General features: G+C 45.6%; 1 protein-coding gene across 4 annotated transcripts in view; it reads left to right on the top strand.

The window, feature by feature from the left end:
- MRRF (mitochondrial ribosome recycling factor) overlaps window positions 1-12,620 on the top strand; it is a 52,801-nt gene extending 40,181 nt beyond the window's left edge. The window contains exons 6-8 of one of the 4 annotated variants that reach the window (XR_009346266.1): window positions 2,667-2,826; window positions 7,367-7,550; window positions 12,063-12,620. Coding sequence is in view for 3 of the 4 variants with exons in the window: in XM_059141127.1 (XP_058997110.1) it covers window positions 2,667-2,826; window positions 12,063-12,140 (238 nt within the window). In the remaining variant the exon portion in view is untranslated. The remainder of the gene's footprint in view (window positions 1-2,666; window positions 2,827-7,366; window positions 7,551-12,062) is intronic. The other 3 variants (XM_059141128.1, XM_059141127.1, XM_059141129.1) reach the window with 3 other exon arrangements.
- Window positions 12,621-13,843: the final 1,223 nt, after the last annotated feature.

Raw genomic sequence — 13,843 nt, 5'->3', positions numbered from 1 at the left:
ATTGAAATAGCTCTCTTTAGAGAAGTTTAAGAAGTTTCTTACTGACTTAAATTCATTTATTTTCTGCTCCTCCTAGTATTTCAGCAGGATTAAGTTTTTTGAATCAGTGGATCAAGTTTTAATTTTCCTGTTCCTTCCTTATACTGACATATGCTTTGGCAGAACTAAAAAGAGACCTAAACATGTCAGCATGATTTTTGTTCAATGAATTAAAAACCATAAAAGTAACAAGATCTGATCCAAATCCCTAAAGTCCTGACATGGTGGTTTTGCCCTTTTCAGTCCCAAGATTCATATTACTGACTTTGAAAAGCTTTCTGCCTGGAAGCAGAAGTGATGGCAGCAGTGCATAATTTATTTGAAATAGATTACAAGGGGTAGGCAGCACGGAGGAGGCAAAAGCACACAGGCCAGAGATCTGGATTTGAATCCCGATCCTGTCACTCAGGCCCTTACACAAGTTGCTCAACATCTGTGCGCCTCGGTTTCCGCCTTGACACATGGGGGGATGGGGATCTAGCTGGAAGAGTTGTTGCGAGGGGCTGTGAGGTGCAGCACTTACAGTACTCACCTGGCAGAGACGGGCTTAATAATGGCAGTAATCAGGATCATTTCTATTTCGAGAATACCTTCAAATAGCTGAATCCAGAAGGATTGATTCATAATGCAGCGGCCGCTTTGTCTTCAGTGCTCATCTTTTCTCAAAATTCTTTAATTTTTTTCCTCATCCTGTCAGGGGGAAAATAACAGGTAGATGCTACTAAATCTTTTAACACCTGCTTATCACTGCTTCACTTGGAACATATACCCAGAATGTGGGTTCGTCCTTACCAAGCAAGAACCACGCTGATTTGAGGGTCAGGAACCATATGCCAGGGAGGTCCATTTCAGGACCCGGGGGACAGAGGAATTTTTCTAAGACTGTTGGTGCTTGAGACAGGTCAGCCTGGGTTTGGCCCAAACTTCTTGGGCTTTGTTTTCTTCATCTGTAAAATGCAGCTCAAGACCTTGCAAGACCCTCCATGGTATGGCTTTCTAGCCTCTTTTCCTGTCACTCTTAATATCTGTGCCCTAATAATTCCTCAGGTGAAGCATGGTCTCTTTGCGGCTTCGAGCCTTTGTAGATGCCCTTTCTTCCTCTTGGAAGCCCCCCTTGGTGTGCCAGCACAGGCAGCCTGCCTTCATTCTTCAGATCCTAGTGTGTGTGTTAGTCAGGACCGGATAGGTTATGCTACAGTAACAGGCAACCCCCAGGTCTCCGTGGCTTGGCACAGCCATCTGCTTCTGGCCCCGGCCGCATGATGGACACTGTTGATCGTGGTCACTCTGGGACCCACACTGATGGGAGCTCCATTCCCACTTGTACTGCAGCGAACAGGAACAAAATGTGCTGGAGGCCACACTGGCTTCTAATGCTCCTGCCCCGAGGTGATCCCCTTCATTTCTACTCACATTGACCAATGCAAGTCATGGCACCACATCAAACTTGAGAGGGGAGGGGAAAAATGCCTTCCTACTGGGGAAGCTAAGAACCAGAACACTAGTGAGCAGACCCAAAGACTCCCGCATTTTGGGATTATTTCTTCTGGAGCCTCTTCCCTCACTTTGCTGCCTGCCTGAGCTCGGACGGTTGCTGGTGAGTCAGTGGAGCTGCCTTAGTGTTCCTGTGGCTTCCCTCCCCACGCCACATCCTGCGCGCCCATTGTAAGTGCCTCTTTGCTTGCCCCTTTCCCTGGCTGAGCTCCCTTGGTCAGTGTTCACCGTAGTACCCTCGTGCCCGCCCAGCTATGGTCGGTGAGTCATCCTCACTATGCAGAGGACGAAGAAACAAAGACTGAGCAAACTCGTGGGGTCACTTTGCTGGGTTGTTGTGATGAGGGAAGGTAAAATAAGAATAATTATAAGTGCCTGGTAGTCTGGTAGTCATAAGGACCAGCTTAGGAAGTGCTTGTGGCAGGGGCTTGTAGGAGGCCCTCCTTGTGCTCGTGCTCGTGGTGGTGAGACGAAGAGGAAGGGAACAGTGGAAGGAGCTGACATCCAGGAAGCACTCACACGTGCCAGACCCTGTTACGGCTTCTTGGCGGAAGTTAACTGGTGCGGCGATTCTCACATGTTGGGACTCATGTTGCGTCTTGGTCAGTTTTCAAGTGATTCATAAGTAATTTGCTATAATCATTAGTAAGATTCTGAAGATTGCAACTTGACTTGTTTCAGGTGACTTAGAGATTGTATGGTGCAACTTCTGTGGCGCTCATTTGCATTGCATCTCTAGTGGGAGAGAAGGGGGTAGAATTGCTTCCTTTTGTTGAGCCGTTCACATGGGCCAGGGTCAGCGCTAAACAGTTTATACGTGCATCCTGTCTTAACACCTTCACACCATCTCCATCTTACAGATGGGGACTCTGAAGAGACAAGTCAGTCACGCATGCGGTAAGTGGCCAGGGTGCACTGGCTCAAGTTTTCAGCAGTCCTCTTACTGGCTGTCCTCACCTGACTCTCCAGGAACTTCACTGGGCCCCAAGCACACCCCGGGCATGCTTCAGGAACGTAAAGATCATCACGATGAAGAGCAGAGCTAGCAGAGAGAGTGATACTAAATTCTCAGCTAGCAGCTAACGTGTGGGATGATTTTGTTGAATGTTTTTGTGTTTTGTTTTTTTAATCAGAGTAACCAGGGAGCACAGGGAAATGCTGGTGAAACTGGCCAAGCAGAGCACCAACAAGGCCAAGGATTCCTTGCGGAAGGTTCGTACCAATGCAATGAATAAGCTGAAGAAATCCAAGGACAAGGTCTCAGAGGACACCATTAGGCTCATAGAGAAACAGGTACTGTTGCCAGCAGATGTGGTACTTGTGGGTCTGACCCAGGGAACCACCTGGTCATGTGTGAAGAGAGGAAGACTAAAATAGAATACCCCTGATGCGTTCCTTGACATGATGAGGATTGGCTGAGTCTGTGTTCTAGACTTAGCCCTGGGAATGTGGAGGAAGAGAAGACGCTGTTGGCTCTTCCCGGGGTTCCAGGCTCCATGCTGAATGCTTTCTATCATTTCATTTATCCTTGTTGATACACAGTTGTGAAAGAGGTCCTGAGGAAACTGAGGTTCGGAACAGCTAAATAACTTGCTCCAGGTCACATGAGGGTCCGCTAGAAATGGATCCCAGAGCAGGCAGACTAACTTCAGAGCTGGACGCTGACGCTCTTGTGTGCATGTGTGGTGGCTTGTCTGGGTGCTGGCAAGTGAGGACTTATCAGTGTTCTTACTGTGCTGAGAGGTGGCACTCGAACAGATTGCAGTGAAGTAGAGCCTGGGGACAGGTTGAATAACACGTGCAGAGGTGTGCTGTGTAAAAGAACATCCTGCGAGTGGGCGATTGCCGCATGGGATGGCTGAGGCTTGGGAGTGGACAACACGGCAGCCAGCTGGGTTGATCAGAGCGGGACTTGGAGACCTGGCTGAGCAGCTGGACCTCCAGCCTGTCCAGACTCTCCCACATTGGCTGTGCAGCTCTGCCAGTTGTTGTGAGCATGCCAGCGCTGCATGATGGACTATCTCACAGCTCAGTGATATACAGGACCAGGCTTTATTTCCTGGTCTCCTTTCTGTGGGTCACCTGGGGAGTTGCTTCAGAGGCTGGGCTCAGTGGGCTTGGCTCCTGGCTCCAGATGTTGGATTGGGTTCAAGTCTCCTTTATCTTCTGGAGTCAATCTTCTGGAGTCAGTAAGTTTCCCAGGACATCTTATTATATCTTGTTTTATCTTTTCTCTTTTTCTCTTCTTCTTCTTCTTTTTTTTTTTTAGGTTTTATTTATTTGTCAGAGAGAGAGAGAGGGAGCACAAGCAGGGGTAGCAGCAAACAGAGGGAGAAGCAGGCTTTCCGCTGAACAAAGAGCCCAATGCGGGACTCGATCCGAGGACTCTAGGATCATGACCCAAGCTGAAGTCGGGTGGCTTAACTGACTGAGCTACCCAGGCATCCCCCGCAGGACATCTTTTCAACAGCAGATGCTAAGAACATAAGCCCAACCATTCAAGTACATTTGAAGCCCCTCTTGGTACATCACAGGGGCTAAGCCCAGTAGCACCAGGACAGAAAAATATCTAAGTTTGTGGAGGTCTAGGGGAGGGCATGAAGATTTGTTGAACAATGATCGAATCTACCACAGCATTACGATAACTTAAGGAGCTTATTAAAATACAGGTTTCTGGGACCCCACGCCCAGATTGGGGCCCTGCAGATCTGCATTTTTAAATGGTCCCCAGGTGATCCTGATTCAGTAAGTCCCTGGAAAGATTTTTTTTTTCCCAGACAGTGGGGAGTTCCCATCTGTGTTGACGAAAGCGGACTATGGTGGCTGGGTAGAAGACAGATTGTAAGGATCAAGAGGGGAGGCATGGAGGCCAGGGAGGCTGTTGTGGGAATCCATCCAGGAAATGGCGGCCTGAACCTGAGTGGCACTGGTGGAATTAAGATAGAAAGATGAATTTGCCAGTATTTAGGAGATAGAATAATGTTTAGCGTAATACGAAGGGCTTTGCGCAGAGCCTCTACATTCACACAAAAGCATTATTTTCGGAAGATTGAATGTGAGTGTGGGCAGGCTGGGGAGAAAGGAGGCAGGAGCATGAGCGCTGTTAGAGGGACATCTGGAGGAGGCCGTCAGTGGACTAACTGCTCCCCTTCTCCTGGACCAGCAGTTACTATGCCAGTTGTAGACCAGCCCTAACAATCACCTAGCAAGAAATTTTAGATGGGTGCCTGGGCTCTGCTCCTGCCTCTGCTGATCTTTAGTAGGTCTCCCCAGGAGCGTATACTTTCTAAAAGCTCCCCAGATAAATTTGCAAAAGCAGACACAGATGGTAATTAAGGATCTAGAAGCTTTATGGTGTATCCCTGTGATGGTACCAGAGTTAGATCAGGGTTGTTCTGTACTTGATATCCTGTGACCTTGAGGACATTACTTGACTCCTTGCAGTCTGTTCTGTAGAAAGGGATTTATAATTCTTACCGCAAAGGGTAAGGACGTGCTAGAAGCACCATTAGAGTGTCTGGCAGCTGGACCCTCGGAGCTCCCTTCTTGCCTTCCTTGTGCCCTCCTCTTGCCCTGCACCAGCTAGAAGAGATTCCTAGATTAGTCTGGTCTTCTCTGAGCACCAGTCAGGCCGTGTAGCAGTCTGTTGTTGGCCCCAGCTGGGCCAGCTCCTGGTCCGTCCCCAGGGACTCCATCTCTGCTGTCAACACTTGACATTTCCCGTGCTGCTTTGTGGTAAGCCCGTGGACCTTGGGAAAGTGCCAGGTACTCCTCACTCAACAAGACTGTGCCTCTGCCTCAGGGGCCAGAGCCCACGTTCCCTGGAAAGGGAAGAATGATCAGATGAGCAGTACTCTTGGTCAGACCCGCATGACCAAGACATGGCCAGAAGCCTTCACACGAGCACCTCGCGTTTCACCTTCCTCCTCGGGTTAGATTTGTTTCCTCGGTGCTTATTTCTGTTGATTGTTGTTATTTTTCAAAAGGAAAATAACTTTATTAGTTTTTTTCTGATGCTATGCCGTACATGTTAGTGTAAATTTGTTTTGATTCAGAAGGAAGTAATTGCAATTTCATCACCCAGAGATGACCGCTGTTAACATTCTAGTGCAGACCTACATGCCATCTCTGTGAGGACGTGTAATATTACAAGAGATCACAGTGTATGCACATAATGTACCCAGGGCAGTAATCTTTATTATCTAAGACATTATTATTTAAAGATGAGTTCTTACCATCACTGTTAATAACTGCCTTTACTGTCATATATTAAAAGTGGAGTGAGAAAATCTTCAGGAGACAGCCTTGTGCACACTTTATTTTGTTCTTTTTCCCTGACAGGAGACATTAAGCTGGAGTTTTGAGTATGTGGTTTTTGTTTCTGTTTTTTAAATAAGCAAAGCAGGGGGCTGATTGTTGTTTTATCAAATTTTTAAAAATTTATTTGTTTACATTGTTCCTGATTATCTGAGTAATTTATACTTCCTGTAGAAAATGTAGAGAGTTCAGAAGACTGTTTTAAAAAAATGGGGGAAAATTCACACCATAAACCCACATTGCAGAAGCAACTGCATTTTGCAGTATTTTTAACATTTTGCAGTATTTCTGCTTTCCTTCTTTTTTTTTTTTAACTACATAGTTTTTAACATGGCTGAATATGTAGTGTGCATATGGTTTTGTACTCGGCTTTTTATTTTCTGTTTAGCATTAAAAACTATTGGCATTTTCTTGTGTCTTAAAAAACTGTCTATGAACAGTCATTTCTGATGGCTGCAAAATAGTCCGTCTTGTGGTTATGCCATAACTCACTTTCATAAGCCTCTTGTTGGACATCATTTGTTCAAACTTTTTTGTTATAAATAAGGTTGCAATGAATATTTTTATACATAAATCTTTGTTGAGATCATTTCCCTAGGATAGAGTCCCAACTGTGGAATTATTGCACAAGGGGAGTGCATATTCTTAAGACTCTTGGTATGTACTGCCTAAATCACTTACAAAGGTTTTTAGAATATGTGAATTTTTTTAAATTTTTATCTTTTCTAATCTATAACATTTGAACCCAGAATTTTTAATGTGAGCTTGAAGTGCTGCTGACCTTAGAAGTATAGCTTTTACTTCTACACACCACAGAAAAGATTAAGTTAGTTTTTATATAAATCTATACAGCCTTTCTAAAGGATAATATAGCAGTATATACCAAATTCCATGTATTTCTGACTAGAGGCTTAAGAATTTATCCAAAATAAATTGTCAAGAAATCTTACCTACAGAGGTGTCTGTTGATGTATTATATATAATAGCAGAAAATTAAAAATTGTATAAATTTCTGACAGTGGGAAAATAAACTGTTTTATATCCATATAGAGGCAGTTTTAAAAATATTTTGCTGGGCTGCCAGTTAAGCGTCTGATTCTTGGTTTTGGCTCAGGTTGTGATCTGAGGGTTATGAGATCAAGCCCCATGTTGGGCTCTGCACTAGATGTGGAGTCTGCTTGCGACTCTCTCCCTCTCCCTCTGTACTTCCCTCCATGCTCTCTCTCTCTCAAATCTTTAAAAAAATTTTTTTGCAGGGGCACCTAGGTGACTCAGTTGGTTAAGCATCTGCCTTTGGCTCAGGTTATGATCTGGGGGTCCTGGGATTGAGCCCCATGTCTGGCTCCCTGCTTAGCAGGGAGTCTGCTTCTCCCTCTCCCTCTGCTCCCCACTCATGCTCACTTGTTCTCTCTCTCTCAAATAAATAAGTAAATTCTTTAAAAAAATATTTTGCGGACATGGTAAATTTCTTTTGGAATTGATTTTTTTTTAAAGATTTTATTTATTTATTTGACAGAAAGAGATCACAAGTAGATGGAGAGGCAGGCAGAGAGAGAGAAAGAGAGAGGGAAGCAGGCTCCCCGCTGAGCAGAGAGCCCGATGCGGGACTTGATCCCAGGACCCTGAGATCATGACCTGAGCCGAAGGCAGCAGCTTAACCCACTGAGCCACCCAGGCGCCCTGGAATTGATTTTTTAAAGGTAGGTCGCATAACAGTATTATACTATGACTCGATTTTTGTGATAAAAATTTTCATCTTAAAAGGATTGGCAGCTTAGGAGTGCCTGGCTGGCTCAGTCAGTAGAGCACATCGCTCTTGATCTTGGGGTTGTGAGTTCAAGCCCCATGTTGATTGTAGAGATTACTTAAAAATAAAATCTTTAAAAAAAAAAAAAAAAAGATTGACAGCTTCTCTACTTGAGGACGTTAATGGTCATTTGAGGCAATGGGATTATGGACAATTCCAATTATTATTCTTCGTAGGATTTTTTAAAAAATGTTCCCAAATTTTTTTGAGGTCAGATTTTTTAAAAACTCTATTCTAAAAATGTTTCCTTTGGTGTATAAAAATGAAGGCATTGAGTTATAGATTCTATCCCTAGAGTCACGTCTGACACCTCCCCCCCACCCACACACACACGCCCAACTTCCCATCCTGCAGCCCAGACCAGCTCTGCTGAGGAAGCACCAGGGCCTGCCCACCGGGGATTCTGACATCTGCCGGCCTGCTGTTTCACCTTTGCTTCAGTTTACTATAAATGGGCCTGCTGAGCATTAAAGCGCTTGGCAGAAACACCAGTAGATCTGGCCAAGATCCTTTCACTGCCGCCTTCTTCTGAGAAACGGTGCTGCTCTGCAGTGGAGCTGGGTGCTAGCGGGCTGACGGAGGGAAGGGCTCCTGGCGGTCGGGCAAGCAGGCAGGGAGGCTGGGCTGGCTGAGGCAGTGGGTGTTCTGAGCCAGGCCTCAGGGAGGCGGACTTGCTGCCCGCCTGCCCCTTCCGTGCACTGTGCCTCCCCTTTTCCTGTCTCTGCCTTTCACGTCCCCGAGTGAGAAAAGAGTGAATGTGATGATGATGATGATGACGACGACGAAGGTGGTGACGAACCGGTCTTTATGAGGCAGATGAAAATGGAAAGGGCCCTTGCTGTGGAGTCAGGCAGGCCTGACTGGTTCAAATCTCAGGTCTTTGACTTCTCAGCTGCGAAGGTGAGCAAATGGCTTCACCTTTTTGAGCTTCTGTCCCCTCATCTGTAAGGTGGGAGGAGGGGTGTGCATCTCCCAGGTTTGGTGCGAGGACCAGAGGACACATATACTTTCAAGTGGCTGGTGTGGTTGCCGGTCCTCGGTCATTGTCCACCCCATCTGTCCCATTCCTTTACCCTCCCTTTGACTTTGAATATGGGCTGGGATTGGCCATTGGAATGACCCTCCCACAGCTTGCCTGGGGTGAGGAAGGACGAGGCCAGGTGCTGGGGACGCCTCACAGGGAGCAGTGGCACCAGACTGGCAGTCGGGGTGTGTGAGTTCCTGGCTCAGTTACGCCACTGACTTTCTAACATGACCTGGGGCAGATTACTTAACATTTACACCTTGGTTTATTCCTCCGTAAAATGGGGATAATGCCCGTCTCACCTGCTAAGGCAGGTTATGTGGGGTTGTTGGATTTGGACAAAACCCCTTTGCATATGCCATGTATGACTGTGCAGCTTCCAGGTAAAATAGTCAAATATTCACAGTTTTTTAAAGAGACGTAGTCACAGCATTTCATCGGTTTTGAGGGTTATATGCAATAATGTGTTTAAAGTTTTTAGCCTAGTGCCCGGCACCTAATAATACTCGGTAAGAGGGAGATGTTGGTGGTGCTGTTCTCGTTGTTTTTTGTTTGATGTTTCTCATCATTTTATTTTATTTTTTTTTAAGATTTTAAATTTTTTTTAGAGGGAGAGAGTGCATGTACGAGCAGGGGGAGGGGCAGAGGGAGAGAGAGAGCCTCCAGCAGACCCCCTGCTGAGTGCAGAGCCTGAGTCAAGGCTTGATCTCATGACCTTGAGGTCATGACCTGAGCCAAAATCAAGAGTCGGATGCTCAACCAACTGAGCCACCTGGCACCCCATGTTCATCATCATTATTTAAGAAGTCTGATAAAGATGGAGAAGATGAACTTGCTGACAGACTGTCCCCAATGGCACTCTGTGCCTAATTTGGTAGAAAGTTAGTAAATATTTTCATTAATTGATTAATTTGAAGTCAGGAAGTAATAATAAAAATCAGAGTAGCACAGGCAGCATTTGCATAGCAAATAACCAGGTTAAACTCTGCTTGCATAGGCATGAACGCGTTCAGTGCTCACAACTACTCTCTGAGGAAGGGACTGGCATCCCCATTTGATAGATGAGGAAACTGAGATTCAGGAGCTTACACACTGTTACCCCACCAAGAGTTTAACTCAGCACCCACATTATCACAGTGTTAGCCTAGGTACTCTTCCTCCCCCCAGTCCCCATGCCTGTCTCCACACTGCCCTCGCACCATTGTTCCGGAGGAGGCTTGCTGGAGTGAGCGCTGCTGGGCGTCATGCACCTGCCGTGCAAGGCAGCTGCTCTCCATGGGGATGGCAGCATCTTCAGAGCCTGTGGCCTAGTGAGGAGGGACCAAGCAGCCATTTGGAGCCCAGCCGCTCTTCCAGCATGCCCAGCAGCCCCCAAAGCCGTGCCTTCCACCTGCTGCAAAATGTGCAGCTGTTGCAATGGCGAGAGCCTGGTTGTCTCCGTGCCTGGGACCAATTGCTCCAAATCCTTTTTTGTTTACCCTTCCCAGTGCATTTAGTTCCTAGTTCTTGGCCAAGGCCTGTGGTCTGCAAATCAAGATGTCAGGCAGCCCCTGTGCCGCTGAGGACACAGATCCTGGGTACCATACTTCAAGGCTTCCTGTCTTTGGTCTCTTTTAGATATAGGAGGGAAGCAGCAACACTTATTAAGTTGTATTGTGTTTTGTTCCTCACTTTTAGTGCATGTTTATTTTTGAAAATTTGGGAAGTATAGAAAAGCACAGAGAACTTTAATAATTATTTATTTAATAAATATTTATTGAACACTTGCTATACACTAGGTCTTTTGCAAGATATGACAGATGGGGACATGAATAATATATTACCTATCTTCCCATCCCTAAAAGATAAACACTATTAATATTTTCACATTTCCTTCCATTTTTAAGAGATATGTATTTTTTTCCATATCTGATATCATTTCTACTATGTATATGCACAATTTTGTATCCTGCTTTTTCTTTAAAGGTAACATGAGGGGCACCTGTGTGGCTCAGTGGGTTAAAACCTCTGCCTTCGGCTGAGGTCATGATCCCAGGGTCCTGGGATCAAGCCTTGCATTGGGCTCTGCTCAGCGGGGAGCCTGCTTCCTCCTCTCTCTCTGCCTGCCTCTCTGCCTACTTGTGATCTCTGTCTGGCAAATAAATAAAATATTTAAAAAAATATATAACGAGCATTTTCCCATGATATTATAAAGAATATCTTGAAACATTATTTCTTTTATTCTGATTACAGAAGCAATCTATACTTGCTGTAAACATTCAAGCATTTCAGAAATATGTACTGGAATGTTACTCATATTTATACCCTTTTGGGCATATGTATTCTACTACTTCCCTCTTCTATCACTTTAGATTTTCTGATTTTTCATTATTCAAAATAAAGCCTAGATAGGGGCACCTGGATGGCACAGTCAGTTAAGCACTGACTCTTGGTTTTGGCCCCATTTGTGATTGGTTTTGGCTTGGGGCATGATCTCAGTCGTGAGATCAGGCTCCATGCTCAATGCGGAGTCTGCCTGAAACTCTCCCTCTGAACCTTCCCCACTCACTCTCTCAAATAAATCTTTAAAAAAAAAAAATAAAGCCTAGATAAATATCTTTGCATATAGAACTTTAGAATTTTTTTTCAGATTCCATTCATGTGGTAATTTCCCAGTTGAGAGATTTGGGGGGTTAATAAATGGTATGGACATTTGCATCAATTCTAATTCCTTTCATTGCTATACGAGCTTATTCATTTTACCATAGCTTTCTGGCGTGGAATGTTGTCATTAAAAACTACAACATCAAACTTCATTAACTATGGTAACTGAATTATATCTTGTTTTAATTGGTGTTTCTTCAGTGTCTGTTGAATTTTCCATGTTTGTTAACCAGATGTATTTCTTGTTTTTTCAATACTTCTTTTTTTCCCCGCTTAACTACTACGATCTTGATAGTCTTACCAGTTAGTATGAGGGCTTTACACAGCAGAGTGTCTGAGGTGTAGGAAATTCTAGAGGGTCATTAGGTGACCAACAGGGCTGACTTCTCTGTATTCTATAATAACAGTTAAGAATTTTGGGCTGTGGAATCAGACTACTAGGGATTAAATTTCATCATTGCTACTTTCAGCTGTGTATCCTGACAAGTGCTCTAACTGCCTCAGTTTCCTCATCTGTGAAAAGGGGATAATAATAGTATCTATCTCACGGGGCTGCTGTTGGGAATCAGTAAGAGTGTGCATATAAAGTTCTTAGCACAGTGCCTGGCTGGGACGAAATAACGTGAGATTTTGTCACCATCAATATTTCCCAGGTAACTTTTACAAGTTTTGGAATGTTTGTCCCCCTCCCCTTCCCCAGCCCCAGTTACCGGGCTGTCTCATTCTGTGTTCCTGCAGATCAGCCAAATGGCCGATGACACCGTTGCAGAGCTGGACCGGCATCTGGCAGTGAAGACCAAAGAACTCCTTGGATGAGAGACCCCCCGGGGCAGCAGTACTCTGGAGCCCAGTTCCTGGTGGATCCCATGGGGGACAGATTGGCCCCTTTCTTCTCTGTCCACACGGAAGGCTGTCATCATGCCGTTATCAGTTGTTGTGAGGCTCAGCCTTCTAGTGCGACATGCTAGACACTCTCGGGCACTCTCTTCCTCCTGTTCCCTGCCCACCCCATTCTGCTCGGGCCCTCTGCCTTGGGAGGCCCTCAGAGAGTACCAGCTGTGACGGGTGGCCTCTACTTAGGGCATTTGCCCTGATGGTGACATTGCCAAGCGACTAGGACTATCAGTGGGCTCACCACTGTCTGTTTCTCATCTCGGGAGCCTCCTTTTCAGTTAGTTGGGCCCCATCCCCGGCTTTGAACTCTGGGCTGACGTGGGCCTTTGCCTGTGACTGTATCCCTTTGCTAGAGGCCTGTTTTTACCAAAAAATAAAATCAAAATCAATTGGAAAGAATAATCACCACAAAGGAATGGATAGTCCAGATTCATGGTCTCTGAGGACTCATGTGCAAAGCCGCCGGAACAGTACTTGTGCCTCTGAGTCATCCTCGCACGCGCTCTTTTCTCTGCCCAGACCGTTGTGCCTCTGCCGGCCTACCTGGCCGGTCCTGGTCAAGGACCAGCTTGGGTATCACCTCCTCTGGAAAGTCTTCCCTTTCCCTCCAGCCTGGGACTCCCATTATTGGCTGTCAGCACTGCCCACTGCTTTTATCTGAACGTTCACTAGTCTTTGTGATAATTAGTCTGTATATCTTTATTTTCCTCAGAACTTGGCATAATGCCTAGACCATAGTAGGCATTCAAATGTGTTGTAAATGAATTGTACAAAGTAGCTGCTTAACAAGTACGGCCTGCTTTTCCTTTCTTTCTAGTCATAACACCATCACTCTGTCATTTTCTACTCTTGCCTTTGTCCTCAACATTGACTTGGTACTGAGATAGGTTTCCCGCAGGCCTGCCTGTTGTTGACAGACGAGTGCTTTGTTGTGCCTTATCTTTGGGTACTGGGTAAAGTAAGGGTTTTTTCTTTCTAGTAATATTCTTTTCTTTTTTCTCTTCTCTGCTCTTTTCTTCTCTTTTCATTCTCTTATTCATAACATAGAGCTAGGGACAGTTCTAGGCATCACCTTTGATCTTGGTAAACCTGTGAGATTAATGTATTATCTTCATTTTATAAGTAGGAAAACTGAGACTTGACAATATTAGATAACCCCCAAAATAACAAGCCTAGTAAGTGATAGAGGGTTTCATTATTCATTGTCAGACTCATTTTGCAGAGACCGGGGAGCTCGAGAGAGGTTAAATTTCTTGCCCAGGGTTACATAGTTCGCGAGTGGCCGAGCTGGGATTCAGGCTGACGCCTGATCTGAAGCTTGTGTTCTGCCCATGGCATCCTGCAGACTTCATGAACATTCAGTGAGCACCAACTGTGTTTCAGGTACCGTGCGTGCTCCGTGCTGGGCACGCAAGACTGGGTAAGACGTGACCTCTGTCTTGGAGGGGTGCATAGCACGCTGGACTAAGTCGTTAGCCACAGTGTCTCGGGTGGAAGGTAGGAAGCTCATTCCCGTCTTGCCAGATGTCTGCCTTTGGAGTGGAACGACTTGGGCAGCTTGGGGCCTGGCTGCACTCCTTCGAAGCCGCATCCGACTTTTCCTTGCTGTCTGCCTCCTCTCAGAT

This window comes from Mustela lutreola, chromosome 12 (genome assembly GCF_030435805.1).
Source record: "Mustela lutreola isolate mMusLut2 chromosome 12, mMusLut2.pri, whole genome shotgun sequence".
NCBI lineage: Eukaryota > Metazoa > Chordata > Mammalia > Carnivora > Mustelidae > Mustela > Mustela lutreola.
This window is presented reverse-complemented; position numbering and strand designations above follow the sequence as displayed.